This window comes from Plodia interpunctella, chromosome 2 (genome assembly GCF_027563975.2).
Source record: "Plodia interpunctella isolate USDA-ARS_2022_Savannah chromosome 2, ilPloInte3.2, whole genome shotgun sequence".
Lineage (NCBI taxonomy): Eukaryota > Metazoa > Arthropoda > Insecta > Lepidoptera > Pyralidae > Plodia > Plodia interpunctella.
In genome coordinates this window covers 6,818,854-6,840,335 of record NC_071295.1, presented here as the reverse complement: position 1 = coordinate 6,840,335, position 21,482 = coordinate 6,818,854, and the positions used below count along the sequence as shown (strand labels likewise).

Genomic DNA, 21,482 nt, shown 5'->3' with positions numbered 1-21,482 from the left:
TACTACGATGCCGAAGTTTTACGTCCATTTAGAAATCATTGGAATTTAGCCTGGCATTTTTTATTATGAAACTACCAAAAGTGTATAATTAAATTTCGAAACATTTGTCTATTGAGAGGTTGGCCTAGACTTGTTGAAATATAGCTTGTTACCTCATTAGTACCTATGTGCCAAAACACCACGCGTGCAAGGAGAAATGCATGGATTCTTTTCGTCTATTCGTTTCCTATATTATTTATTTCTCATAAAAAAATAAGATCTCGCTCAGCGCACCAGAGAACAACAAATTATTTATCTACTAAGTAGGTAATACACGCATAGTACTACACGCAGACGTACCTATTTGTTATATTATATTATTTAACCTTTTTCTGAATTTATCGTTATGTCCCTACTTCCATAAAATAAGAATAGCATTAATTAGGGAAATTAAACTCCATTTATTGTGAACAACATAGATTACGAGTCACAAACACCACACGAGATCGAACAACACACTTCGACGCCATCATAGTCTCAATAATCCCCCATTATAGGCCACATAGTTCGATTTTTAAAAAGTGATGAAAGTGTGGATTTATATGAACTTTAGATTGCGTTTTACACGAGTTTGTTGCAAGTGTGATAGCAGCACGGGTGGAAAGGTGGGTTGGGGCAGGTGAACGCTTGACACGGGGGCACCATGGGGCAGCACTCGCCCGGGTACCACACGGTGCGGGCGTATTTACCAGACGGCCGCGTGCAAGCCCCGTGGTTGAAGCAGTGCGCTTTGCAGGGATAGTCATAACAGCATGGTCTGGAAATGATAATTTGACTTCATCAGAACACCAGTCGAGATACAATAATTAAAGGAATAGAATATGTTTACTTGATTTGTGGTGTGTATTCAGTAGTAAGTAGTATATCGTAAATGCTAAACTAAAATACATCCTAAAATACAGAAAGCGGCTACCTTTCATCCCGACTGATCCCATGTGAAATTCACACGAGTGAAGCGGCGGACAAAAGTAAGTTTACGGTTAGTTTTTATTACAACTCTTGTTACGTAAACAATCTCATCATGTCTTTTTATTCAAAATTAGATTTCTAATAAAAATACCTTTTACGAAATTACTTTCGTGGTTATTAAATGTTTTACTTATTTAGCAATTAAAAAACGGGCTACTTATTAATAAATATTTATACCGTTCCGCCGGAGCGTTAGTGGGTTCACCGCAGTAGCAATCGGCTTCTTTCAGGAAGGGCTGGGGCCGTGGCTGGCCACACCGCGGCCTCTTGTAATATATGCTGTACTCGCCCTTTATAAAACCATATCTGGGACTCGGCCTGAACGACTCGTACCCGCGGGGAAGCACCGACATGTTTGTGAATCGTATCCTATTGGGCAATTTTCTCGACTGCAATAAGGTGAAAAACAGGTGTTGGCCATGGCGTTATAAAGGTATTTTATAATGTAAAATTAATACCATAGTAGTAATCTTACATATTAAAATGCACAGATCTAGGTTTGTGTATGTAACTAAAGCCAGGTTTTTATCATAGTGACAATGACATTAAACTCAATTTAAAATTTCTTTGAGTAAAACCATAATAAATTATACCTAAACCTTCAACAGGAACCTAAACCTTCCACCAATGGTGTTAACCATTGGTGGAAACCGTACAAAATTTCATCCGGTATCACTTGAGTTTATCACGTTCATACAGACAGACAGACAGACGACATCTTTTTATAATTTGTAAGGATCAAGTACCTAGAATTGACAAAGTGCATTCCAAAGATGATAAATGTAGGAGAATGTGGACCCTGGGCTCCGACGCTTAACGGCTGGCTGCTATGAAAGAATTAGGAAACCTCAGATGAGATAGAGAAAGAGACAAAATACATTTAAATAAGTAGCTTACTGTTGTTTTAGTTTTCACAATATTATTTTCCTATTTTTATAGTTCGTGTCGATTTTAATTTTTTTTTTAAGAAATTTATGTTTCGTTAAAAAATGGCAAAACTGTGATGTCAACGCATCACATTTTTTTTCATCACTTGTTTGCGTGTTTGTCAGCAGATATAAAAAGAAGATTGCAATGTAGCTGCGCCGAATAAGGTTTTATTATCATTATCATAATTATCAGAATACTTGTTATAGTATGATGAGATGAGAGAGAACATAGGCGAACGCTACACGCAAGATCCATATTGTGATCCGTCAATATAAACTTGATATAAACTGACGGATTACGATATTTATTGACGTGCAGCGTTCGCCTATGTTCTTATCATGGAATTAGTGGGTACTCTGTACAACTACCTACTAATTCCATGGTTCTTATATCCTGTGGTGTGATCATATTTTTTCCTGTGGCTTCAGATATGATCATGGTAAGTACCTACATGCTTAACCTAAGAATGGTATAGGTGCCATGGTAAGGTAGGCCTTACAAATATTAAAATGTATCAAGCAATGAAACCACTTCGAAACTGGGTCCTGTAATTAGCTTTTTGTCCACCAGGACCCCCTAACTCGATCCCCCAGGGGATCCTCGTGAACTGATCTGTTCATCAGGATCCCCTTTAAATAAAAGTACATAAAGTCAATGTCACACTTAGGCAGTATGCAGTACCTATTAACTTAGTCGAGTAGCTTCACTTCATATATATAGTAATAAGGAATATAGTATATAGGAATAAGACAAATTTTACTTCAAAAACAATTTATTTTCATGAGACATGACAAAATTCTCGAAAAATTCTGATAAAGATGTATTTTTTTCTGACGCTCCATTACCAAGTCGAAGCATAGGCCGCATGGCACGCACGCGCACGGCCACCTCGGTTTGCACCACTCGGGGGGGAGCCCTTGGCAGGTTCCGTGCATCAGTAGCACACGAATTTTTTGCTGTTGTCCCGTTACCAGACGGGTAAGCACGGGCCGCACGTACACCACCACGACGTGGTAGCTGCACCACTTGGGAAGCACACGGCTGGTTCCGTGCAGAAGTAGCACAGACACGGGCTTGTACTCCCGTCCCGTCACCAGACGGGCAAGCAGGGGCCGCACGGCCCGCAGCAGCCTCTGCCGCACACCGCTACGCCGGGGTAGCTGCACCGCTTTGGGGAACACACGGCAGGCTCATTGCAGCAGTAGCACGGACACGGCTTGTACCGGTTGGGCCGGCAGACGGGGATGGCTATCGTGTCACACAATATCTCAGGCTTCGGCACTGGATTACGAGGCTGGAATAGACAGATTATTATTTATGTGGTGATTCGAGACAAATGTGCGATAAGAATACATACCAAGCATCTATGACTTTAGACATATGAGTAAGAAAATATTGGACAAACCTTATCACATGGTGGGCAGGGCGGTAAGCATGGTAAAACTGGAGGGGCTGGGCAAGGTTCTGGACATGGCCTCACCGGCGCGGGGCAAGCCGAGCAGCCCCCGCCGGGGCATACAGAACACACGCTCATGTCGTTCATGGACGCCACGCAGGGCTTCGTAGTGTACGGGTAGCACGCCCCGCATGGCAAGCCCGTGCAAACGCACGGATCAAAACTATAGAATGGAGCGCTCATTTTAATGATTTCTCGTTTTTTTTGGTGTACAATTAGAAATTTAATATAAAAAAAAGATTTTTTCTACTTTTAGATTTTATGAAAAAAATTATAGAGTGACAAGTTTGACTTTTGTCTTTTTTCTTTATTTTTCACAGAACTATCAGGTGAGCTGGCTATCAAGAATAAAGATATTGGTTGGAGATACTTTTCGGCTAGACGAAAAAGACATGTCAAAATCATTCGTAAAAGTGATCTAACATAAAAATGACCAACAAAAATTAAATAAAAATAATAAAACACTTATTAAAATAAGTTAAATTGCAAAATCGAAAAGTGATCACTATAACAAATATTTAGTGCTATATAATTATCATGTGTGCCTGTACTTTTTACCCCACATGCCCGGCAACAATACCGTGTGGTCTCGGGCCATGTACTTACTCGTGTCCCCCTCCCGCAGCTTGTTGTCAGCCATGTTGCCCTCCACCCTGTCCTTGCACACCATGCCCGCCTTGTAGATGTGAAACGACATTTCGGCAGTGTCCGGCGCCTGTGATCCCTGACCTTGTAGCTCCCGTAGTACCAATTCTCCCGCCATGTAGACCGCGGCGAGCCCCTCCATGTGACCCACCTCCATACCCTCCACCGAAGCCAGTTTGTTGCCCTCCTGTTTTGCCATGCTGCCCTCCACCAGAACCATGTGATTTACCACCTGTAAGTTATATTTTTTGCAGTAAAAACTAAATTATATAATACGAGCTGTTTTCCGCGGCTCCGCCCGCGTCAATGAGACTACGACATTCTTCATCTTTCAGTTCAGTCTTGACACCAAAAATCACCTCAATCCGTTGCTCGGTTTTGGTGTGAAAGACGGACAAACAAACCATTTTCACATTTATAATATTAGTATGGATTGGTATATTACAATTTAAGAACTTTATATTGCAAGTCAGTATGGCAGTCATATATGGCGTGTGTATAAATAGACATGGAACTTAGAGAACGATCCTCAAACTAAAGTCTGCTTATTGTAACAGGTGGCCCCGTGTCCAGAGCCAACTCCATGCTACCAGCCAGTGCTGCCGTGCTGTAATCCCCAGTGTCCTCCGCCTATAATCCCGAAGCAGCGGCCCATCTGTCCCAGAGCCCTGCCCGCGCCGTTCCCGTGCTTGCCGGTGTCCCGCAGTTGCTGTCCGTACTGCGAGCTGGACCCAGTGACTCGGCGACGGCCTCTGATTGTCCATGACAGCGTCTTCCAGACCAGAATGTCTGGTCGGCCCGCGGAATGCTACACGCGACGCAATCCGAACGTTCGCTACGAAGTCAGGAATTACGTGAAAGAGGTCGGTTTGTTTCTTTTTTATAAAATATGCGGAAGGGTTATATATAAAAATAAACAAAAGATAGACTGAAAGCTTTTTAGAGTACACTCCTAAATGATTATACCTATAAATTTCCAGCAATATCCCTCGTATTCTATGTAATGTTGTAAACATTACAATCAATTGTAAACATTATGAGCTTATTTGTAATAATGTATCTACGTTGAACTTTCTCTAAAAGCTTAGTTTAAAGGACCCATAGCACTTTGTTGCTTGCTTGACCTTTGGTCTCCAACACAAGGGAGCGGCTTTACATAAAGATTTAAATTATGTAACTAATGTAAATAGAATTGTATATCTAATTGGGTAAACTAACCATTTAATTTTTTTCAGGGAACTGGATGCGCCTGCGCAGTTGACGTCCCATTAATATAGCAAAGATTGCATTGGAAAAATTACTTGTGATTGTTTTTATGTCAAAAAGTATTGCCGTCGATTGTGAAAAATATATTTTTCGGAATAGTTACAGTTTTATTTATAGTTTGAGATAAACATTGTTTTTTACTCAAAACTAATGATGCAAACTGTAAGCATTGTCACTTGTTGTTTATGGTCCTATAATTAAATTCTAAATAAATAGAATTATATGTTTATAACTATTACATGTTTTTAGTATTAAACAACCTCACACAGTCAGTATCAGTACTCATAGTTTACAATGTAACAAACCCATATTTCTCGTATTTCGTTATTTTTTGTTATACATGCACATACATAATGTCCCGTAGAATGAAAATTTATGAATATGGATAATACATATTTTATTACAAAAGAAATAGACAACACTGAAGTAGCTTTTTCTATGGCTTGTACAATAGAGGAACTAAATAACCATAATAAAGATAGGCGCGTTGACTGCTCTATTATTACTCAGAACATCTGTAGTGTTTACTCCAATATTGATGACCTGTTAGCTGTACTCTCTTCAATTAGGAACTCCATAGATGTTTTGATCTTAACAGAATGTAGACTGAATATTGACAAGCCGATACCTCAGCTTGACGGTTATAATGCTTATCACTCCACTAAATATATAAACCAAAATGACGGTGTAGTGATATATATCAGAAAGGAATTTAAATCAACTGTAAAAGAAATAAATATAACTGATGCTTCATGTCTTCAGGTTAATATTGGTAACTGTATAATTTTTGGTATCTATCGATCGCCATCTTTTAAAAATGCTGAACCTTTTGTAAATTCCCTTGGCTGTTATCTTAATCAACTAAGTGACTTTAAAAATATAATCATTACAGGAGACATAAATATTAATTTGATCAGTTATCCGACAGATCTAGCAAATACTATTGCAAACAGGTCCAAATATTTAAATATGCTTTCTGTGTACGGGCTTTTACCTGGGCATTACTTTCCAACACGATATGATAATTGTTTAGACCATGCAATATTAAAAACTGAAAATAATAACGTCAATGCTTGTATAGCTGTGTTGGATTCTACTATTACGGATCACAATATGGTCTATATCGATCTCCAAACTCCTACAAACTGTTTTAAAAAATCAACATTTAATACCAAAATAGACCTCCTTAACGCTGTATCATCGCTAGAAAATAAAAATGTAGATTCCCTTCTGTTGCTTTCCGATCCAAACGATATAACAGACCTTCTCATTCAAAAAATTACTCAAACTGTAACTGAAAATACCAAAACAGTAATCGTTTCCAAAAGTAAAAGAAACATCAAGCCATGGATCACTCCTGGCTTGATTAAATGTATTAAAAATAGAAATAGGTTACAACAAAAAGCTAGAAATGACCAGCATAACTTAATATTAAATGTAACTTATCGCAGATACCGCAACTTTCTTAATAATTTGTTGAAAAAACTCAAACGCACCTATGAAAGAAACCAACTTAATATTGCTTCAAAAAATCCTAAATCCTTATGGAATACAATAAAAACAATCACTAATTTAAAAAAAGCTACTTCTAATAATTCCGAACTTTTAAATATTTTACAAACTCCATCTGAATCTGTTGAATACGTAAATAATCATTTTGCTAATGTTGGGTGTAAACTTGCAGAGAAATTCAAAAGTGGTTCAGACGGGAGCACTGGTGACCCCGATGCAGAATCTCAAACACATTCGTTTGTGCTTTTTGACACGGATTGTCAGGAAGTCTACCAGGTGCTGATGGGACTGAGAGCAACTAGTGCTCCTGGCTGGGACTGCATAAGTACCAAGTTTCTCCAATTAAGTAGTCATATTTTGACTCCTATACTCGCCCATTTGTTCAACCGGTGTTTTGAACTCGGTATTTTTCCAAGAGCCTTGAAACGTGCAATCATTCATCCAGTGCACAAGAGTGGGAACAGAGACGACATTAACAACTTTAGACCAATCTCGGTACTCTCTGCTATTTCCAAAATAATCGAAAAATTAATTAACTCGAGGTTAATAAATTATCTTAATAAATTCAAATTACTATCCTCACGTCAATATGGGTTTAGGTCAGGCAGGAGTACCGAAGATGCTGTGGCTGATTTGACTAACTTGGTAGTATCTCAACTCGATTCTGGCAAAAAATGTTTAACGCTATTCCTTGATTTAAAAAATGCTTTTGATACGGTCTCTGTTCCAGCTCTTGTGCAAAAACTCGAGAGGATTGGTGTACGAGGCGTTCCGCTGAGACTCTTGTCTGACTACCTAAATGAGCGAAAGCAAAGAGTTAAAGTGGGTGACTTCACTAGTCGCGACACATCTATAAGCTACGGTGTTCCCCAGGGCAGCGTGCTTGGCCCGACTCTTTTCTTAATTTATATTAATAGTTTATGCGAGCTGAATCTTGAGGGAGGTCAGGTATTTTGCTATGCGGACGACACTGCCATCGTCTTTTCGGGTAACTCCTGGAGGAATGTATATGATCTAGCGGAGCGTGGACTTATAGCTGCTCAAGATTGGCTGAAATGTAATTTACTTACACTCAACCTTACTAAGACAAACTATATTGCCTTTTCTATTAGAAATAATACGCAACCACCCCTAAATCTATCATTAAAAATCCACACTTGCGGGGGCTCCCTCGAGGACTGTGATTGCCTTGCTGTTGCTAAAGTGACATCTACGAAATACTTGGGAGTTATCATTGACCAAAACTTAAATTGGTTCTCTCATGTTGATATGGTTGCAGCTAGGATAAGAAAACTTTCATGGATTTTTAAATATTTAAGGCATATAGCCAACCCTAAACTCCTTCATAATATCTATGTATCTCTTATTCAATCAGTGCTTATTTATTGTATTTCGGTTTGGGGCTGCGTTGCTAAAACGAAACTTATTGAACTTGAACGTGCCCAACGCTCCTTGTTAAAACTTATGCATTTTAAACCATATCGATACCCTACCCATATGCTGTACGCGGAAACTAATGTTCTCACTATTAGGCAACTTTACATTTTACACTCTGTTCTTAGACTACATAAAACCTTAAAATATGACAAAACCATTTTAACTCAGAGAAGAATGAACGTAATCAACATACAACCTTCTAAAACTATTTTTGAATCTAAACAAAGCCGTAAATTAACTGAATATCTGTATAAGACACTTAATAACAAAATGAAAATCTATTCTAAAACCTATTATGACTGTAAACGAGAAGTATCATCCTGGTTACAGAAGCTTACGTATGATGATACTGAAGCGCTACTTGTTAAAGTTATTTAAAATAAGCTAAATGCATACACATCTGTGAGGAAATATCTATTATATACCTACATAATTCACAAATGTACTTAATTAAGATAAATTAATATAAGATTAACTTAAATATTATGATCATACTTTAGTTTTGTTCTCTTATGTCATTGTACCGAAAGAGCGGGACTCGCCAGATACAGGTTTTACAAACTTAATTGGTGAGCCCCTGCAACCTCTGTATTGTAAATCTTTGTTATAGAATAAATGATTTTGATTTTTTTTTTTTTATTCAAAAGAGGTGGCGTCCCCCTTATGGAACCCTAAATGATTTATTTTTGATGAAAACTTATCCAAAAAAGCACTGTCTCATGTGGCTTATTCACTGGTAGCAGTCGAAAAACTGAGTAAATTTTAATGATATGAACAAAACATTTGTCTATCGGCAGCATTGTTTTGACAGATTTTTGAACAGAAATCATCGTGTAGGCATTTTTTTCACTACATAGTATAAAACAATGTCGATGTTTGTCTGTCCCCATGTTGCCGGTTTTTAAATAGATAGTGTAATTCCCGAGGAAGGATTAGGTCTGTATTGATTATCTAGTTGATTTTATTATATAAATGTTATGTAAAAAAACCTCGCACTAAGGCCTCATACTTTAAGAGTATGTATCACACTTTTCGTTATTCATTAACACTGATTCAGCGTTTTTTGTATCTTCCTTAGCTATAAATAAATAAGACTCCGGAACTTAGGGTGCCATTTACTTCTAAGCGGCGTATTCTTTTTTTAAATTAAGGATTATTTTAGATCAATCAACTATATACCTAAGTGTTTTTTATTTGTTGGAAACATAACCGGTAAGTTATTGTTCTTTCACTTCATCCATATCCAGTGATAACTCTATAATTATTGTATTTCTTTCTTCATTTTCTTTTATCTTTTATAAGAGGATAAATCAACAAAAGTCGATTTTCCTCATCAAAAAACTAGCAGTTTAATACTGCAACAGGTTTCCTCACATATGATGTTTTCCTAATTTTTGTTGGGAGGAACAAATTGGTAGGGTCTTTGACGAAAACCAAACCATAGCGAGTTTTAAAATCTGTCAGCGCCATCTAGGAGTTGTTATAGGAAGTATTTCATTTTAAAAAAGGTGAGTTGAAATTAAGCTCCAAATCACAAAATATCCACAACATTAAATAGCTAGATGATATGTTAAGTCTTTGCGGGACACTTTACGTCCATAGACGTTGAACGAATTTGCTTCACACCTTGGGGTGTGTGATGATGATATCGAAGGACTAACATGTCGCCCTCTAGCGGCAAAATCACGTAACTTTGACATGATAATACAGTTGTTTTTTTTTATTTTATTTACTGAATAATTATTGAATGTCTGCCATAATTTAATATGTTCAAATACTCTACGGGTCTACTCTATTTCAATTTATCAAAAAATATTTTCCAAAAATTCAATTTTGAAATGGAAAGTAGAATGTTTGACACCATACGATTGAACAATCTACTATTTCCATTTAGATAAAACAATATACAGGCAGCGTTTAATAATTTATTTCTGACCACTTAACAACACAGTTTTCTTAGGCGATAACATTTTCTAAATACTTCAAATTGTTCTCGAATGTGACTTGATAATAGCTCAAAACTTTTCTCCAATATTGAATTTTTCAGTTTTGTAATTTTCCATATAACGGTCTCCACGAATAAGTATTTTTCTTGAGATTTTTCTTGAAAATTCTTCACAGTCCTCACATTATTTGGGTCGTACAACTGTAGATGTTGATTACTGGTTGAAGTGAATAGCACCTTTGTATGGGTGGGTCCTTTTGGCAGTACATGGGTGGACAGGGTGTCGCACAGGGCGGGCACGTTGGCGGGCAGCAAGGCACGCAGGGCGGCGGCATCTTGACCTCTTACAATCACTTGAAAATTTTCAAAAACAAATTTTGAATTTTTATGATACTTTTATAGGTTTATTGTAAATGAGGAAATGGGCAGCTGTGACGAATAGGCCTCTATTTATAACCACAGCTTGGTCGTGTAGATTATTGTTTAAAAATCTAGGACTCAGTGAAATCTCGATGGTTAAGTTAGGTATAAATGGTGTGCTTAAATTAAAATCAGTTTTTGTTTATGAATAATTTACTATTTTTCTTTTACTTTAAATCAGACTTATTTTAGTTTCTTCTACAATACTTAATTTCAAGTATATTTCATTACTGGTTTATAAAAAAAACACCACACCAGTTAAATAAGTTTCCATTACATTATTGAGTATATACTAATATTAATTACTTGTCATTTAATGGCAACTCATTTATGTTTACAAAATATTTAAATAGCAAATTGTTTACTATAAATCTTTGCTCTTTTTGTTCTTTTAGCCAAGTTCATACAAATTTCAGACGAATTTGATGCATTTTCCCAATCTTCTAGGATATCAATATCCTTTCTAAACTCTGGCCATGCAAGCTTATAGTGCAAAGAGTATGTTATCGGAGAAAGAAAAAATTAGCAATATTAAACTGTCAACTTACTGACATTTTCTTAATAGAAAAAACGCCAAAAAATAAATTCCATAAATAAATAATAAATTCCAAATAATTAGGTATACCTATTTCTTTTCAAAATGTGCAGCCCAATAGAAAAATTGCCCTGTTATAAAGATCCTCTTCCTTGCGTGCCCTGTTACCCTGTCGAGGTAAGTGTAGCTTCAGTTCATCTGTAGGTACACTTTGTTTTGTTTAGTTGTAACGTCAACATCAGAGATGGATTTACGCTGGATAAAAACAGTCTACGCTCATGAACCTCAGGATGAGCTTGATGCCGGTCGTACAACATTTGTATGTGACCTTTTTGGGATGCTGCCAAACGTCCCTTCCAGCTAAAGTGCCTTCTTTACTGTGGTACCTTATTAGTGGCTACTCCGTCTTCGCCCGTTGAAAGTGTGGTTTGAGAGCCAAAAGAGTTGGGGTAGGCTATGAATTGACGTCAGGGTTTTCAGCTTATGAAACAGTCACATCACAACCTACAGTCTTAACATAAACCATGTAACTGAATGGTAAGCGATGGTGGAATTTACAGAACGACTAGCATGTACCTATATTATGCTCTAGTGTACTAGGATTTTCGTTACTTTAAAATATCTATTTTTTATTTTTTTTTTCAATTATTTATTTGCTTTTATTTATTATAAAGGAGATATACTTCTTTATGTAACTACAGATTTTAGACTATAATCAATAGTAAGATCACAGACTTTTACGATCACAGACGACATGCTTTGCTATTCTTATTCCAACAATCAAGTGTCTAGCTTCTAGATTTACCGCTGTAAGATGGGCTGCTACATAAGAGTTGGGAATTTCAGGGTCCAAAATGTTTTCCGTGCGGGTTTGATCCTGTGACCCTGCGTCGGCCGCTTATCGTCGGCGACAGCACCTTCGACTATCGCCCCACCAGTTGGCCAGGGATGCTTCTCAACAACCAGGACAAGAAAGTGCGATACCAACTCATCAACTATGAACGACCGGTTTGTATTTTTTTTGGCTCAACAGCTTCTCATAAATTAGGTAGTAAATGCAGACAATATGTTAGTTTGTAAATATGATAAAAATTGAGTTATTTTTAGGTAAAATCACATTATCCATCCTGTGCCACTACTTATTACTACTAATCTATCTGAAGCACAAACTATGGGCCTCAAAGTGATAAAGAAAAAATACATGTATGCAGCGCAAGTGAAGGTGGGTTTATTTGAAATCTATGATTTATTTAATAAATATTTATATATTATTTATTATTATCATACAACCTGTATTTACAAGTATCTATGTCAAACCTTTTTTACACATCACAGCGTAGGTACTGGCCAGTGGAACTGTCAAATTATGAAAAATATGTACCCATCTTTCAACATTGTCATTTATTTTCATTATCAAAAATTTCAGGCTACTTAATGCTAAATTTCGAAGTTACTTATTTTTTGAACAAAAATATTTAGTCAAACTAAATTTCGAAGTTATTTATTGAATAAAAATAATAAGTCGAAGAAATATTACCAAATACTTATCATTAAACAAAACAAAATGTGTGATCGAATGAACGTGATCAATCAATTGCGAACAATCATGTCGGCGATTCAGTAAGTTTTCCTAAGTTCTTATATGTTAAAAAAGATTGCAGCATATACTTAATTATAGAAAATCTTAAGAAATAAAATATTTTTTTGGCATTGGATATAATTTTAAATAATTTTAAATAAAAAAAAATACATCGATATTTTCTCTTCGCATGATCATAATAGCCGTACTTATCTGTGTAGGGTGACGTGGTCCGATTCTCACGCAATTGAAGTTGAAATCGATTTCAAACAACAACTTGAAAAAGTTCGATAGATCGTTGCGTTCGCTCGAATTTTTGTGATGGTAATTTTTGTAAATGTTAAAACAGTGACCTTCAGAAAAATTTGACAAAACTGATTAAGTCAACTTCAATTGTTTAAGAATCGGGAACGAAGGGTTGAACTTAATTTTTTATTTGTGAGCTATGGCTATATTTTCTTTTCTTCAGTGCAGGTGTTTTTTTTGTGTGTTTAAGGTCATATTCTGTTTATTTTCTGTTTCATAATATAGATGCGGTGGATGCCCTCCGCCGTGTTCACCGCCTCCTTGCTGCCCGCCGTGCTGCAAAGGCGGCTCGCTCGTCACAGTATACAGTCAAGTAGCACATATCCAGTGAAGAGCTGCTACTGCGCTCGCTCTTCGATTTGAAGTCATTTACACTTTGGCGGTAGATTCGTAGTTTAGAAGAGCACAAACGCCATAACCGTTTCTTTTTTCAAAATCTTTCTTATTTGTTGATTTCAAATAAAATATTTGTCTCTGCTTTCAAATAGATTTCTAAAACTGTTAATCAATAGTAATTTGCTTTAAAAAATGATCCTGAGAGTTATAGAAGAGAAGAATAGGGGACGTTTATGCGTGCTATTTCAGTAAGTATAATGTATTGTTGTTATAACAGATGCCGTGCTGGCAATTGGCCAGCCGCCACTGCCGGTGGCAGCGTTCGATAAAGCTACCATCGCCATTGGCTGCCACCACCCGCCGTGCGTATGCTGATTGGACGAGTTAGTTGCTGAAACCTTTTGCTGCTAACATGAAACGCACCATCGCTGACGCGCACAATGGCCCATAATTGTGAAGTGTCGTAAAGTTTATCCAATTTGTAAAAAGTAAAAATTGTAATGTCTTAAGTTTATTTTTATTATTCTAATGTCATAAGCAAAATTTTTTTTCAAATGTTGAATTCTATTCTCAAAAATGATTCTCCGTGTACCTCCATTCAGCGGGATCGTCTGTCTGCGAATGGTAATGACATGCAAGGATTTTTTAGATCTAACCATTAGCTTATGTTGTCAGAAACATTGCATTGCATGCAAAAATATGCAAATATGTTACGCCTTTACGGACCATCATGGGTCTGTATTAGGTTAAGCTGCTTATGCTCACTCAAATAGTCAATCTGGTGGTGGCGTCGTGGGCCGGGTCGTGAGGTTCCCTCTTATGGTTGAGCTACGCGATGGCTGACCCATGCGTAAACTCGTGAATCGGTGCTGCCAGAGGAAACTCAGTCAGCTCGTTTCTCATAATTGTGTGTAATGAATTGTGTATTTATTTAATATATATTTCTTTTAACAGCACTCGGATCACAATCATAACCTGTTTTGATATAAACCTTTTTGACTACGTACATTATTTAGGTAGGTACCTACCTACTTTGATATGTTACCTATTAAAAAGAAACAATGGTAAGCCCTTCTGGCCTTTTGGACCATTATATTGAACTCAAAAAATGTTGAATTCCAGTAATGTTGAATTCTAATAAAGTTGAATCGTCACCAACTCCAAAATCTGAATTCTCGAGATTTGGGAACAGAGTAAAATTATATTTTTTTAACATAAATATTTGTTTTTTGCAATTTATTTAAAAATAAATAATTTGGCTTAAAACAATCTCACTTAGGGACCTATCTAATAAAATAAAACCCGTGTCCTGACTTAAGTAGAAGCTGACAGTGTATTATTAATTCGTATCCTAAATTATTAAAATCACAAATTATTCTTAAATTTATAAATTATTCTTAAATTTATAAATTATTCCTAAATTTATAAATCATAAATTATTCATAAATTTTTAAATTATTCCTAAATTTATAAATTATTCTTAAATTTATAAATTATTCTAAAATTTATAAATTATTCTTAAATTTATAAATTATTCTTGAATTAGTAATTTCTTCTTTTCTCTCCATTGGACGTTAGGAATCTTCACGTGTCATAAAAATAAAAACTATCCCTATCCTTGTATAACATAAAAATTTGTTTTATATGTATTGATTAATATAAGAGCAAATTACTTTTATATTAATCAATACATATAAAACAAAAAAATATGTATGTATATGGAATAACTATAAATTATGTATGTATATGGAATAAAAATAACTATAAATTTAAAGATTGACGAGAAAAAGTGCCTGTGAAGGTCTAATTTCTGAATAAATGATTTGAATTTGAATTTGAATAAATTTACATAAAAATAAAATTAGTATGTATTAGTATGTCTGTCTGTTTGTATACTCGTAATCTTTGAACTACTGGACCGATTTATATGAAACTTTTGTTATATAGCTATTATGCTTAGGCAACATATAGGGTGTAAAATGATTTAGAAACTGGAACACAATGGTACTGAAGAATAATAATGGTATAGGTAAACTACAGAAATACGCATTACGCAGCAGTTTCTGTATAGGTATCGTACGGTGATTTTTGACTCGTGGGCCCACCAATAAAGTCCCACCAGTCTCATAGGGTTTCCTGTACAGTTAAAATTCTCTAATAATTTTGACTCCTTACCCCAAAAATTCCCTCAGGCTGAGAACGACAACTTCCCATAATGTCAACTTCGGATAACGACAACTTCCGAAAACATCAACTATCTGAATTGACAACCGCCCAAATAAGGCTGAGGACGACAACTTCCCAAAATGTCAATTTCTAGACGACAACTTTTTAGAATGACAACTTTCGAAAACGTCAACTACCTAAATTGAAAACCGCTAATATTGCGATCTTCCTGAACGTACGTGTATTCTCGACTCTAATTTTTGGCTGCTGACTGTGCTTTATTTCTTTTTTGTCCTTTGTACCATTTTATTAGTATGTAGTATCATCAAACTATAAAACAATTCTTACTGAAGTGAAATGCACTTTTCTCGATATGCTACTTCACTGCCTCATTGAAACTATGATAAAGGTGCTATTGCGTTCTTAAACTTCTTGGTGTTACTGGCATAATTGGACATAAAGTATGTATGAAGAAAGAAAGTTTTAAGTCTTCTAAACATACATTAGGTTTTTGAAATTAAAATAAATATTGGGTATTAACATTTCATAATATATTTGCGACTTTGAACAAGCACAAATAAATGCTGTCCTTCATGTATTTCTTGATGTGAATTTAAGAGGTTGCTATCAGCACTTCAATAAGGCAGTCTTCAAGGAATCGAAGGCCTTAAGGCTGGTCTCACGCTCACCGTCAGCGCTCATAGCTCAGCGCGTAGTTTGTCAGCGCTGAGGCTCCTTTTAGTATCATACTGACCGCCTTTTACTGTACAGACGATACAGTACTCTTACTGTACAGACGACGACCAAAATGCGGACTGTACGCGCTCTCGACGTCCGCTCCGCTCGACACTAGAACGCTCACTGAAAGCAGAAGCGCTCGTGCGATCGTGAGCGCCAACAGCTACGCGGCGCCGACGCGCGACGCGTACGGCCGCGTAGCTATCAGCGCTGACCACCGCGCTGATAGCTACGTGTCAGTCAAAAACGCTTCCTAGTAGTTCATATATCTCGGCCATCAGCGCTGACGGTGCGCGTGCCGTCAGCGTAAGACTAAAACCAGCCTAAAATTGCAAACTACAAAAGGCAGAAATGTGCTATGATAGCCCTACTACTATTTGTTATTTCACAAAATTGACACCCGTAGTAAGTTGCATGGAATTATTAGGAAAATTGTCATTTCCGGAAGTTGTCATTTTCAAAATTTACCATTTTGGGAAATTGGCATTTTCGGAATTTTCGGAAATTGTCATTTTAGGAAGTTGTCATTTTAGGAAATTGAGACGTTCTCGGATATTGTCGATTTCGGAAGTTGTCATTGTGTCACCCTGAGGGCAAAAATTGTTAGCCACCCGAACGAAGTCGCGGGCATCAGCTAGTTTAGGATATGTTTATAATACTGTCAGCTTCTACTTCAGTCAAGACAGAGACTTGGTTTCAAACGACCCCTATATAGATTCTAAGTCCCGGGCCAAAAGATATTTTCCATCATGACCCGACCGGGGATTTTTCCATCTCATGACCCGACCGGGGATCAGTTTCTCTAGAATTCTGGAGTTGTTTTGGAGTTTTGAAGATTCCACTTTGGAATTCGAAAACGGGTTCTCCATATCTCTATTAGCAGTAATTTGGTTAGTCCGGTTGACCGGACTAGGGCAAATCTGGGTAGCAGTAGGGACCCAGGAAGTAGGAAGTGCTTAGAGATTTGAAAATGAATGAATTGCTGTCCCCTTCCAATTCAAGCTTAAGCAGATCTTGTGACTAGGAACAATGCTAGATCTGATCGGCTTATGTCAATAAAAAACTGAAATACGCTTAAATTAGCTGTTTATTTTCACAAACACGGCACTAGTTTAACGACGACCATCGAAGAGCAGAGGCTTCGTGGCACCTCTGACCAGACGTGACAAGCCATCACTGGCTCGTATGCGCAGAGCAAGAGGAGCGCAAACTAGCAAATCTTGGTGCAGCAGGTGTAGATTGTGATGCTTGGGCAACAACAACAGGGTCCGCATCCTCCGCAGCAAGGTCCGCATCCTCCGCAACACCTGGGGGTTAAAAAAAACACATTAGAAGAGATTAAGATAATTTGATTACCTTACCACCCGACGAAATCATACGCACATTTTGAAATAGGCTTGGGAAGTACTAAGTACTAAAACTAGAAATTGTAAAATGTGGAAGTGGAAGTATTTTTTAATTTTTTAAAAATTTTTTAGAAATTTTAGTGATTTGAGTTTTTTTGTGGACCCGTTTTAGGACTCACTCGGAGGATTTGATTATACTGACCTACAATGCAAATTACTTCTACACATCAACTTCGAAACGATTTGAATATCGAAAAAGGGTTCCAGAATGTGTGAAATTCTTTGTCAGAAAAGAAATTTAGATGCCAGTACCATCGATACTGTATATTAAGAAAATAGTTTGTTTTTATGTATGTATTTCAATTTAACAACAAGATATTGATTGAGTTCATTATTTTAATTTATTTTTCGTGACGAGCTATTTTTAAACAAATATATATTTTTTTAAATGAAGTTGCACGACGCGAGGTCACAATAGAGAAAAAATTTGGACCTATGTGTATGAGTTAATGAGGGCTGTGAGAACCGAACGAAATATGATTTGCGCGCTTGCTCTTCGCTTTGGAATACGGCAGTGCAGTTTTTCACGTCGACGCGTATCTTTCTAAGTGAAATAAAGAAATTTGAATTTATTTATTGATCGGAACTTATAGATTCTGCTGTATTAATTTTACCTATATCTTAATCGAAAAAAAGATCATCCTTTAAAAATAACTTTTAAGGTTTAAATAGAACTAATTATGAAATATAACCTATGGGTTCTAATAAAAAAAAAATGCAACAAAAATGAATGGCATAGCCATCGCGATATATTTTTAAATAGAACAATTCATTCAGTTTGTTTTGTTAAACTACACGATCACATTTATGTGGTCGCTCAAAATTTTTGTGTAATATTTAACAATATAGTAAAAAAGGCAAGTAAGTATTAATATATATAGATAAACATAACTATTCAATTTATTACTAATAAGTGTGCTCTTTCGGTAGTATGCAATACAAGTAGGTACTTTGTTCAGATTTGGTTGATAATTTTATTCGTCTCTGTGATTGAGTAATTTTCGGGTATATTTCAAGGACAAATAGCTATATCACTTGCTTTTTATTAACTGTTTTCAAAGAGTAAGTGCTTCGCAGAGGACGTTGCCGTTGTCAGTATTAATATGGTGTTAATTTTCAGAAAAAAATGGGTAATAGTCCATGTAATACAAAATCTAAATTTAAAATTTGCAAGCCCCAAGTGCACAATGTCAAAAGCCGGGAACTGAAAGGAGGAATTTTGTACACCGACTGCTTCTGTTTGCGTCGAAATGGACTGCAATACGACTGCAAAAGGACTGGGTGCCAGAATGGGCCGCTGTGCGAGTGTCTCCCTGCGCCGCTGTGCAGGCCCGCGGATGTGGCGTGTGAAAGACATCGTATGAATCCACACGCAGAAGCCCTAACTGCGATTTGCAAAATGCGGAAATAAATTCTGTATAAACCCAGGTTGCGACATATGTATAGCTGAAAGAAACTTTTTGAAAGCAAAATTGAAAAATTCGATTCAAATATAGAAGCCAGAAAAAATATTCACAAGATTTGAAAGAAATGACACAGAAATAATTTTGGTCTCATGTCGTACTAATGTATTTTTGATATAAATTTTATAAAAATCGAATAGTTAATAAAATTCTAAATTATACAAGTAACAATATCTATGTAATTTAAAATAAAATTATTTTGAAATTAATTTATAAAACTCCCCTTCTCTCTGATTTTTTACAAGATCGGACCGTAATCACTTTTGTTCACAATGTGAGTATGGTTTTCCTATCCTCTGTATAGTAGCTAGATTTTTATGCACTAAAATTTTAATAATTACCCTCAGAATGTGCCCCCTACTACAAAAAGACTACAAAAAGAGTCCGCTCCAGATGAAAATGGTCGGAGTAACTAGCAATACATGAATACATTCAATTGTTTCAGGTGTTCCCCTTGTGGTCCAATGGTATGTTACAAATACGAAGACTGCGGTCCACCGGTAAGTTTACAAAAAAGGGGCACAGAGGCTACAACGCACTTACAGGGGACTTGCTAGGCCAGACCTCTGACAGTGCGTAAGCAGCCAGAGGATGAATATAATACTTGAGTATCGGAAATGACGATTTAAATAATGTACAGCTGCAGTGCCTGCCACGGTCCGCTTTCAAGCGGAATGGGCTACAAGACTGCCAGTACTTCCAGCAGGGCTCCGTTCGGTACCTGTGTCGCGCGGCCCCGTGCTGCCCGAAGCCCTGTCCTCCGCCCTGTCCGCCGTGTGTACGACGCCCGCCTCCTGGCAAGACCTACGTCACACGATTCAGCGACTTCGACCTCATTTCTCAGTGGTAGTACTCGATGCTCTGCCCCCGAAATTAGGTAATTGATTTCAATTTTTCATGGCGGACAGGGCTTATTTTAATAGCACATAACACTTATACATTATATTTTTGCAGAAGGGAAAACCCTCCGACGGAGCTTCGGGAGCAGAGGAAGGCGGCTCTAATAAAAAGGATGAAAAAGAAAATCAGCTGAAGCGTATTAAGAGTAGGGAATTGCGAGGCGGAGTCATGTATTACAGTTGCCACTGTATCAAGCGAAACGGTTTGCAACACGACTGCCGTCGTACCGGGTGCGGTGGAGAGCCAGCGTGCCTGGTGTTGCCCGACCCTGTGTGTCTCCCCAGCCAGCTCGCGCGAGCGCGCGGTCTCGCGGACCCTGCTCCGTTCGCGGCGCACATGCAGGCCGCGAGTGGTGGCGGCGGCGGTGCTTCTTCGGGATCTGCGGCCGGTGGAGGCAGTGGCAAAAGATTTATCGTTTGCGAGCTGAAGGGTATTTCGCCAGATGCTTCTTCATCAGATAAAGGAGGAAAATGCTGTAAGTGTCCCTCCTCTCAACCTGCACCAACGCAAAGCTCTGGTGTTGGGGCCTGCATTTGTCCACCCATCACGGTTGTAAATCAACCACAGTTTAATGAAACTCTAAAAGGGCCATCAAAGTGCCCGTGTTCTACCGGTGGCGGGAGTGGTGGTGGTAGCTCTCTTGCTGATCAGTTGTCGATGTTTATATTTGATGAGGCAACACTTGCAAAAATATTTCAAAGTTTTGATAAAAAGGAAGTGTCACAAAATGCAGGTGGTGGTGGTGGTTATGGTCGCAAAGAAAAGAAGCCTATCCCTAAACCGGAGCCTTGTACTAGGCCAGGTTGCATTCACTGGCAGCCGCCGCCGCCGTGCGTATGGGATCTGCCCTGCAAAGCAGATTGTTTCGAAGCCCATCCTGGAATCCAGCCGGGCCGCAATACGTACATGAGGGATGGGATGATTGAGGGTGGGACTGGGCGTGGCGGAGGTCCAGGCCAACGATCCGGGATAGTAATGCTGTCCCCTGGGGATTGTCAATGATTTCTAACTCGAGACTATTGCGCAGGTTGTTGTTCTGGTACGGGCGGTGCGACGGGCGGCGCGTCGGGCGGGCCGGCGGCGGGGCTGCCTGTGCTAGTCATGAAGCTTTGTTAGTTCTTACGGAGGCGATTTTCAGAAAGATTAAGAAAAAGTGCAAAATACTATCACATTTTTATTGACACAAATATATGTATTTTTTTGTAATGGAATTGTTTCATTTTCGGACTTTATTCCATCACTAAACATTAAATGTTATAGTTCTAATCAAATAAAAAGTTCTGGAATCGAGAATCTAGAGAATCTAGAGGGAATTGAGATTGGAGAACTCCAGATTCCAGATTATAGCAAACTCAAATGAGAATCGAGGGAATCTGAGATTGAACTTGTCTGTCTTGTCAATCTCCAGATTCCAGACTATAGCAAAACCTTGTC

The 21,482-nt window shown here is 37.6% G+C and overlaps 4 protein-coding genes and 2 long non-coding RNA genes across 9 annotated transcripts; 3 read left to right on the top strand and 3 right to left on the bottom strand.

The window, feature by feature from the left end:
* Window positions 1-420: 420 nt before the first annotated feature.
* LOC128676893 (uncharacterized) lies at window positions 421-2,034 on the bottom strand. Of its 2 annotated transcripts, none has more exons than XM_053757339.1 (3): window positions 1,906-2,034; window positions 1,186-1,397; window positions 421-796 (listed from the first exon to the last, which is right to left on the bottom strand). In XM_053757339.1, the coding sequence occupies exons 2-3, from the start codon at window positions 1,359-1,361 to the stop codon at window positions 601-603; spliced, it is 372 nt and encodes a 123-aa protein (XP_053613314.1). In that variant the 5' UTR covers window positions 1,362-1,397; window positions 1,906-2,034; the 3' UTR covers window positions 421-600. The 2 variants fall into 2 exon arrangements, with proteins under 2 accessions (XP_053613314.1, XP_053613322.1); XM_053757347.2 differs by lacking the exon at window positions 1,906-2,034 and adding an exon at window positions 1,755-1,864.
* Window positions 2,035-2,692: 658 nt separating this feature from the next.
* On the bottom strand, window positions 2,693-3,692 carry LOC128676257 (late cornified envelope-like proline-rich protein 1). The gene is made up of 2 exons (XM_053756279.2): window positions 3,344-3,692; window positions 2,693-3,232 (listed from the first exon to the last, which is right to left on the bottom strand). Exons 1-2 carry the CDS (start codon window positions 3,575-3,577, stop codon window positions 3,029-3,031), a joined length of 438 nt encoding a protein of 145 aa, XP_053612254.1. The 5' UTR covers window positions 3,578-3,692; the 3' UTR covers window positions 2,693-3,028.
* Window positions 3,693-3,782: 90 nt separating this feature from the next.
* Window positions 3,783-5,403, top strand: LOC128676248 (keratin-associated protein 16-1-like). The gene is made up of 3 exons (XM_053756267.1): window positions 3,783-4,273; window positions 4,597-4,902; window positions 5,275-5,403. Exons 1-3 carry the CDS (start codon window positions 3,932-3,934, stop codon window positions 5,314-5,316), a joined length of 690 nt encoding a protein of 229 aa, XP_053612242.1. The 5' UTR covers window positions 3,783-3,931; the 3' UTR covers window positions 5,317-5,403.
* A 7,138-nt stretch (window positions 5,404-12,541) lies between these two features.
* Window positions 12,542-13,884, top strand: LOC135309969 (uncharacterized). Its single transcript, XR_010370239.1, has 3 exons — window positions 12,542-12,774; window positions 13,265-13,421; window positions 13,653-13,884. It is a non-coding gene; the product is annotated as an uncharacterized LOC135309969 (long non-coding RNA).
* Window positions 13,885-17,348: 3,464 nt separating this feature from the next.
* On the bottom strand, window positions 17,349-18,064 carry LOC128676967 (uncharacterized). The gene is made up of 2 exons (XR_008405488.1): window positions 17,663-18,064; window positions 17,349-17,586 (listed from the first exon to the last, which is right to left on the bottom strand). It is a non-coding gene; the product is annotated as an uncharacterized LOC128676967 (long non-coding RNA).
* A 329-nt stretch (window positions 18,065-18,393) lies between these two features.
* Window positions 18,394-21,254, top strand: LOC128679924 (uncharacterized protein). Of its 3 annotated transcripts, XM_053762449.1 has the most exons (5): window positions 18,394-18,546; window positions 18,806-19,422; window positions 19,594-19,648; window positions 20,103-20,523; window positions 21,076-21,254. In XM_053762449.1, coding segments are annotated over exons 2-5 (567 nt in total). In that variant the 5' UTR covers window positions 18,394-18,546; window positions 18,806-19,420; the 3' UTR covers window positions 21,165-21,254. The 3 variants fall into 3 exon arrangements, with proteins under 3 accessions (XP_053618424.1, XP_053618414.1, XP_064292872.1); XM_053762439.1 differs by lacking the exon at window positions 21,076-21,254 and having other exon boundaries at window positions 20,103-21,069; XM_064436802.1 differs by lacking the exon at window positions 21,076-21,254 and having other exon boundaries at window positions 18,409-18,542; window positions 20,103-21,069.
* The last annotated feature ends 228 nt before the right edge of the window (window positions 21,255-21,482 follow it).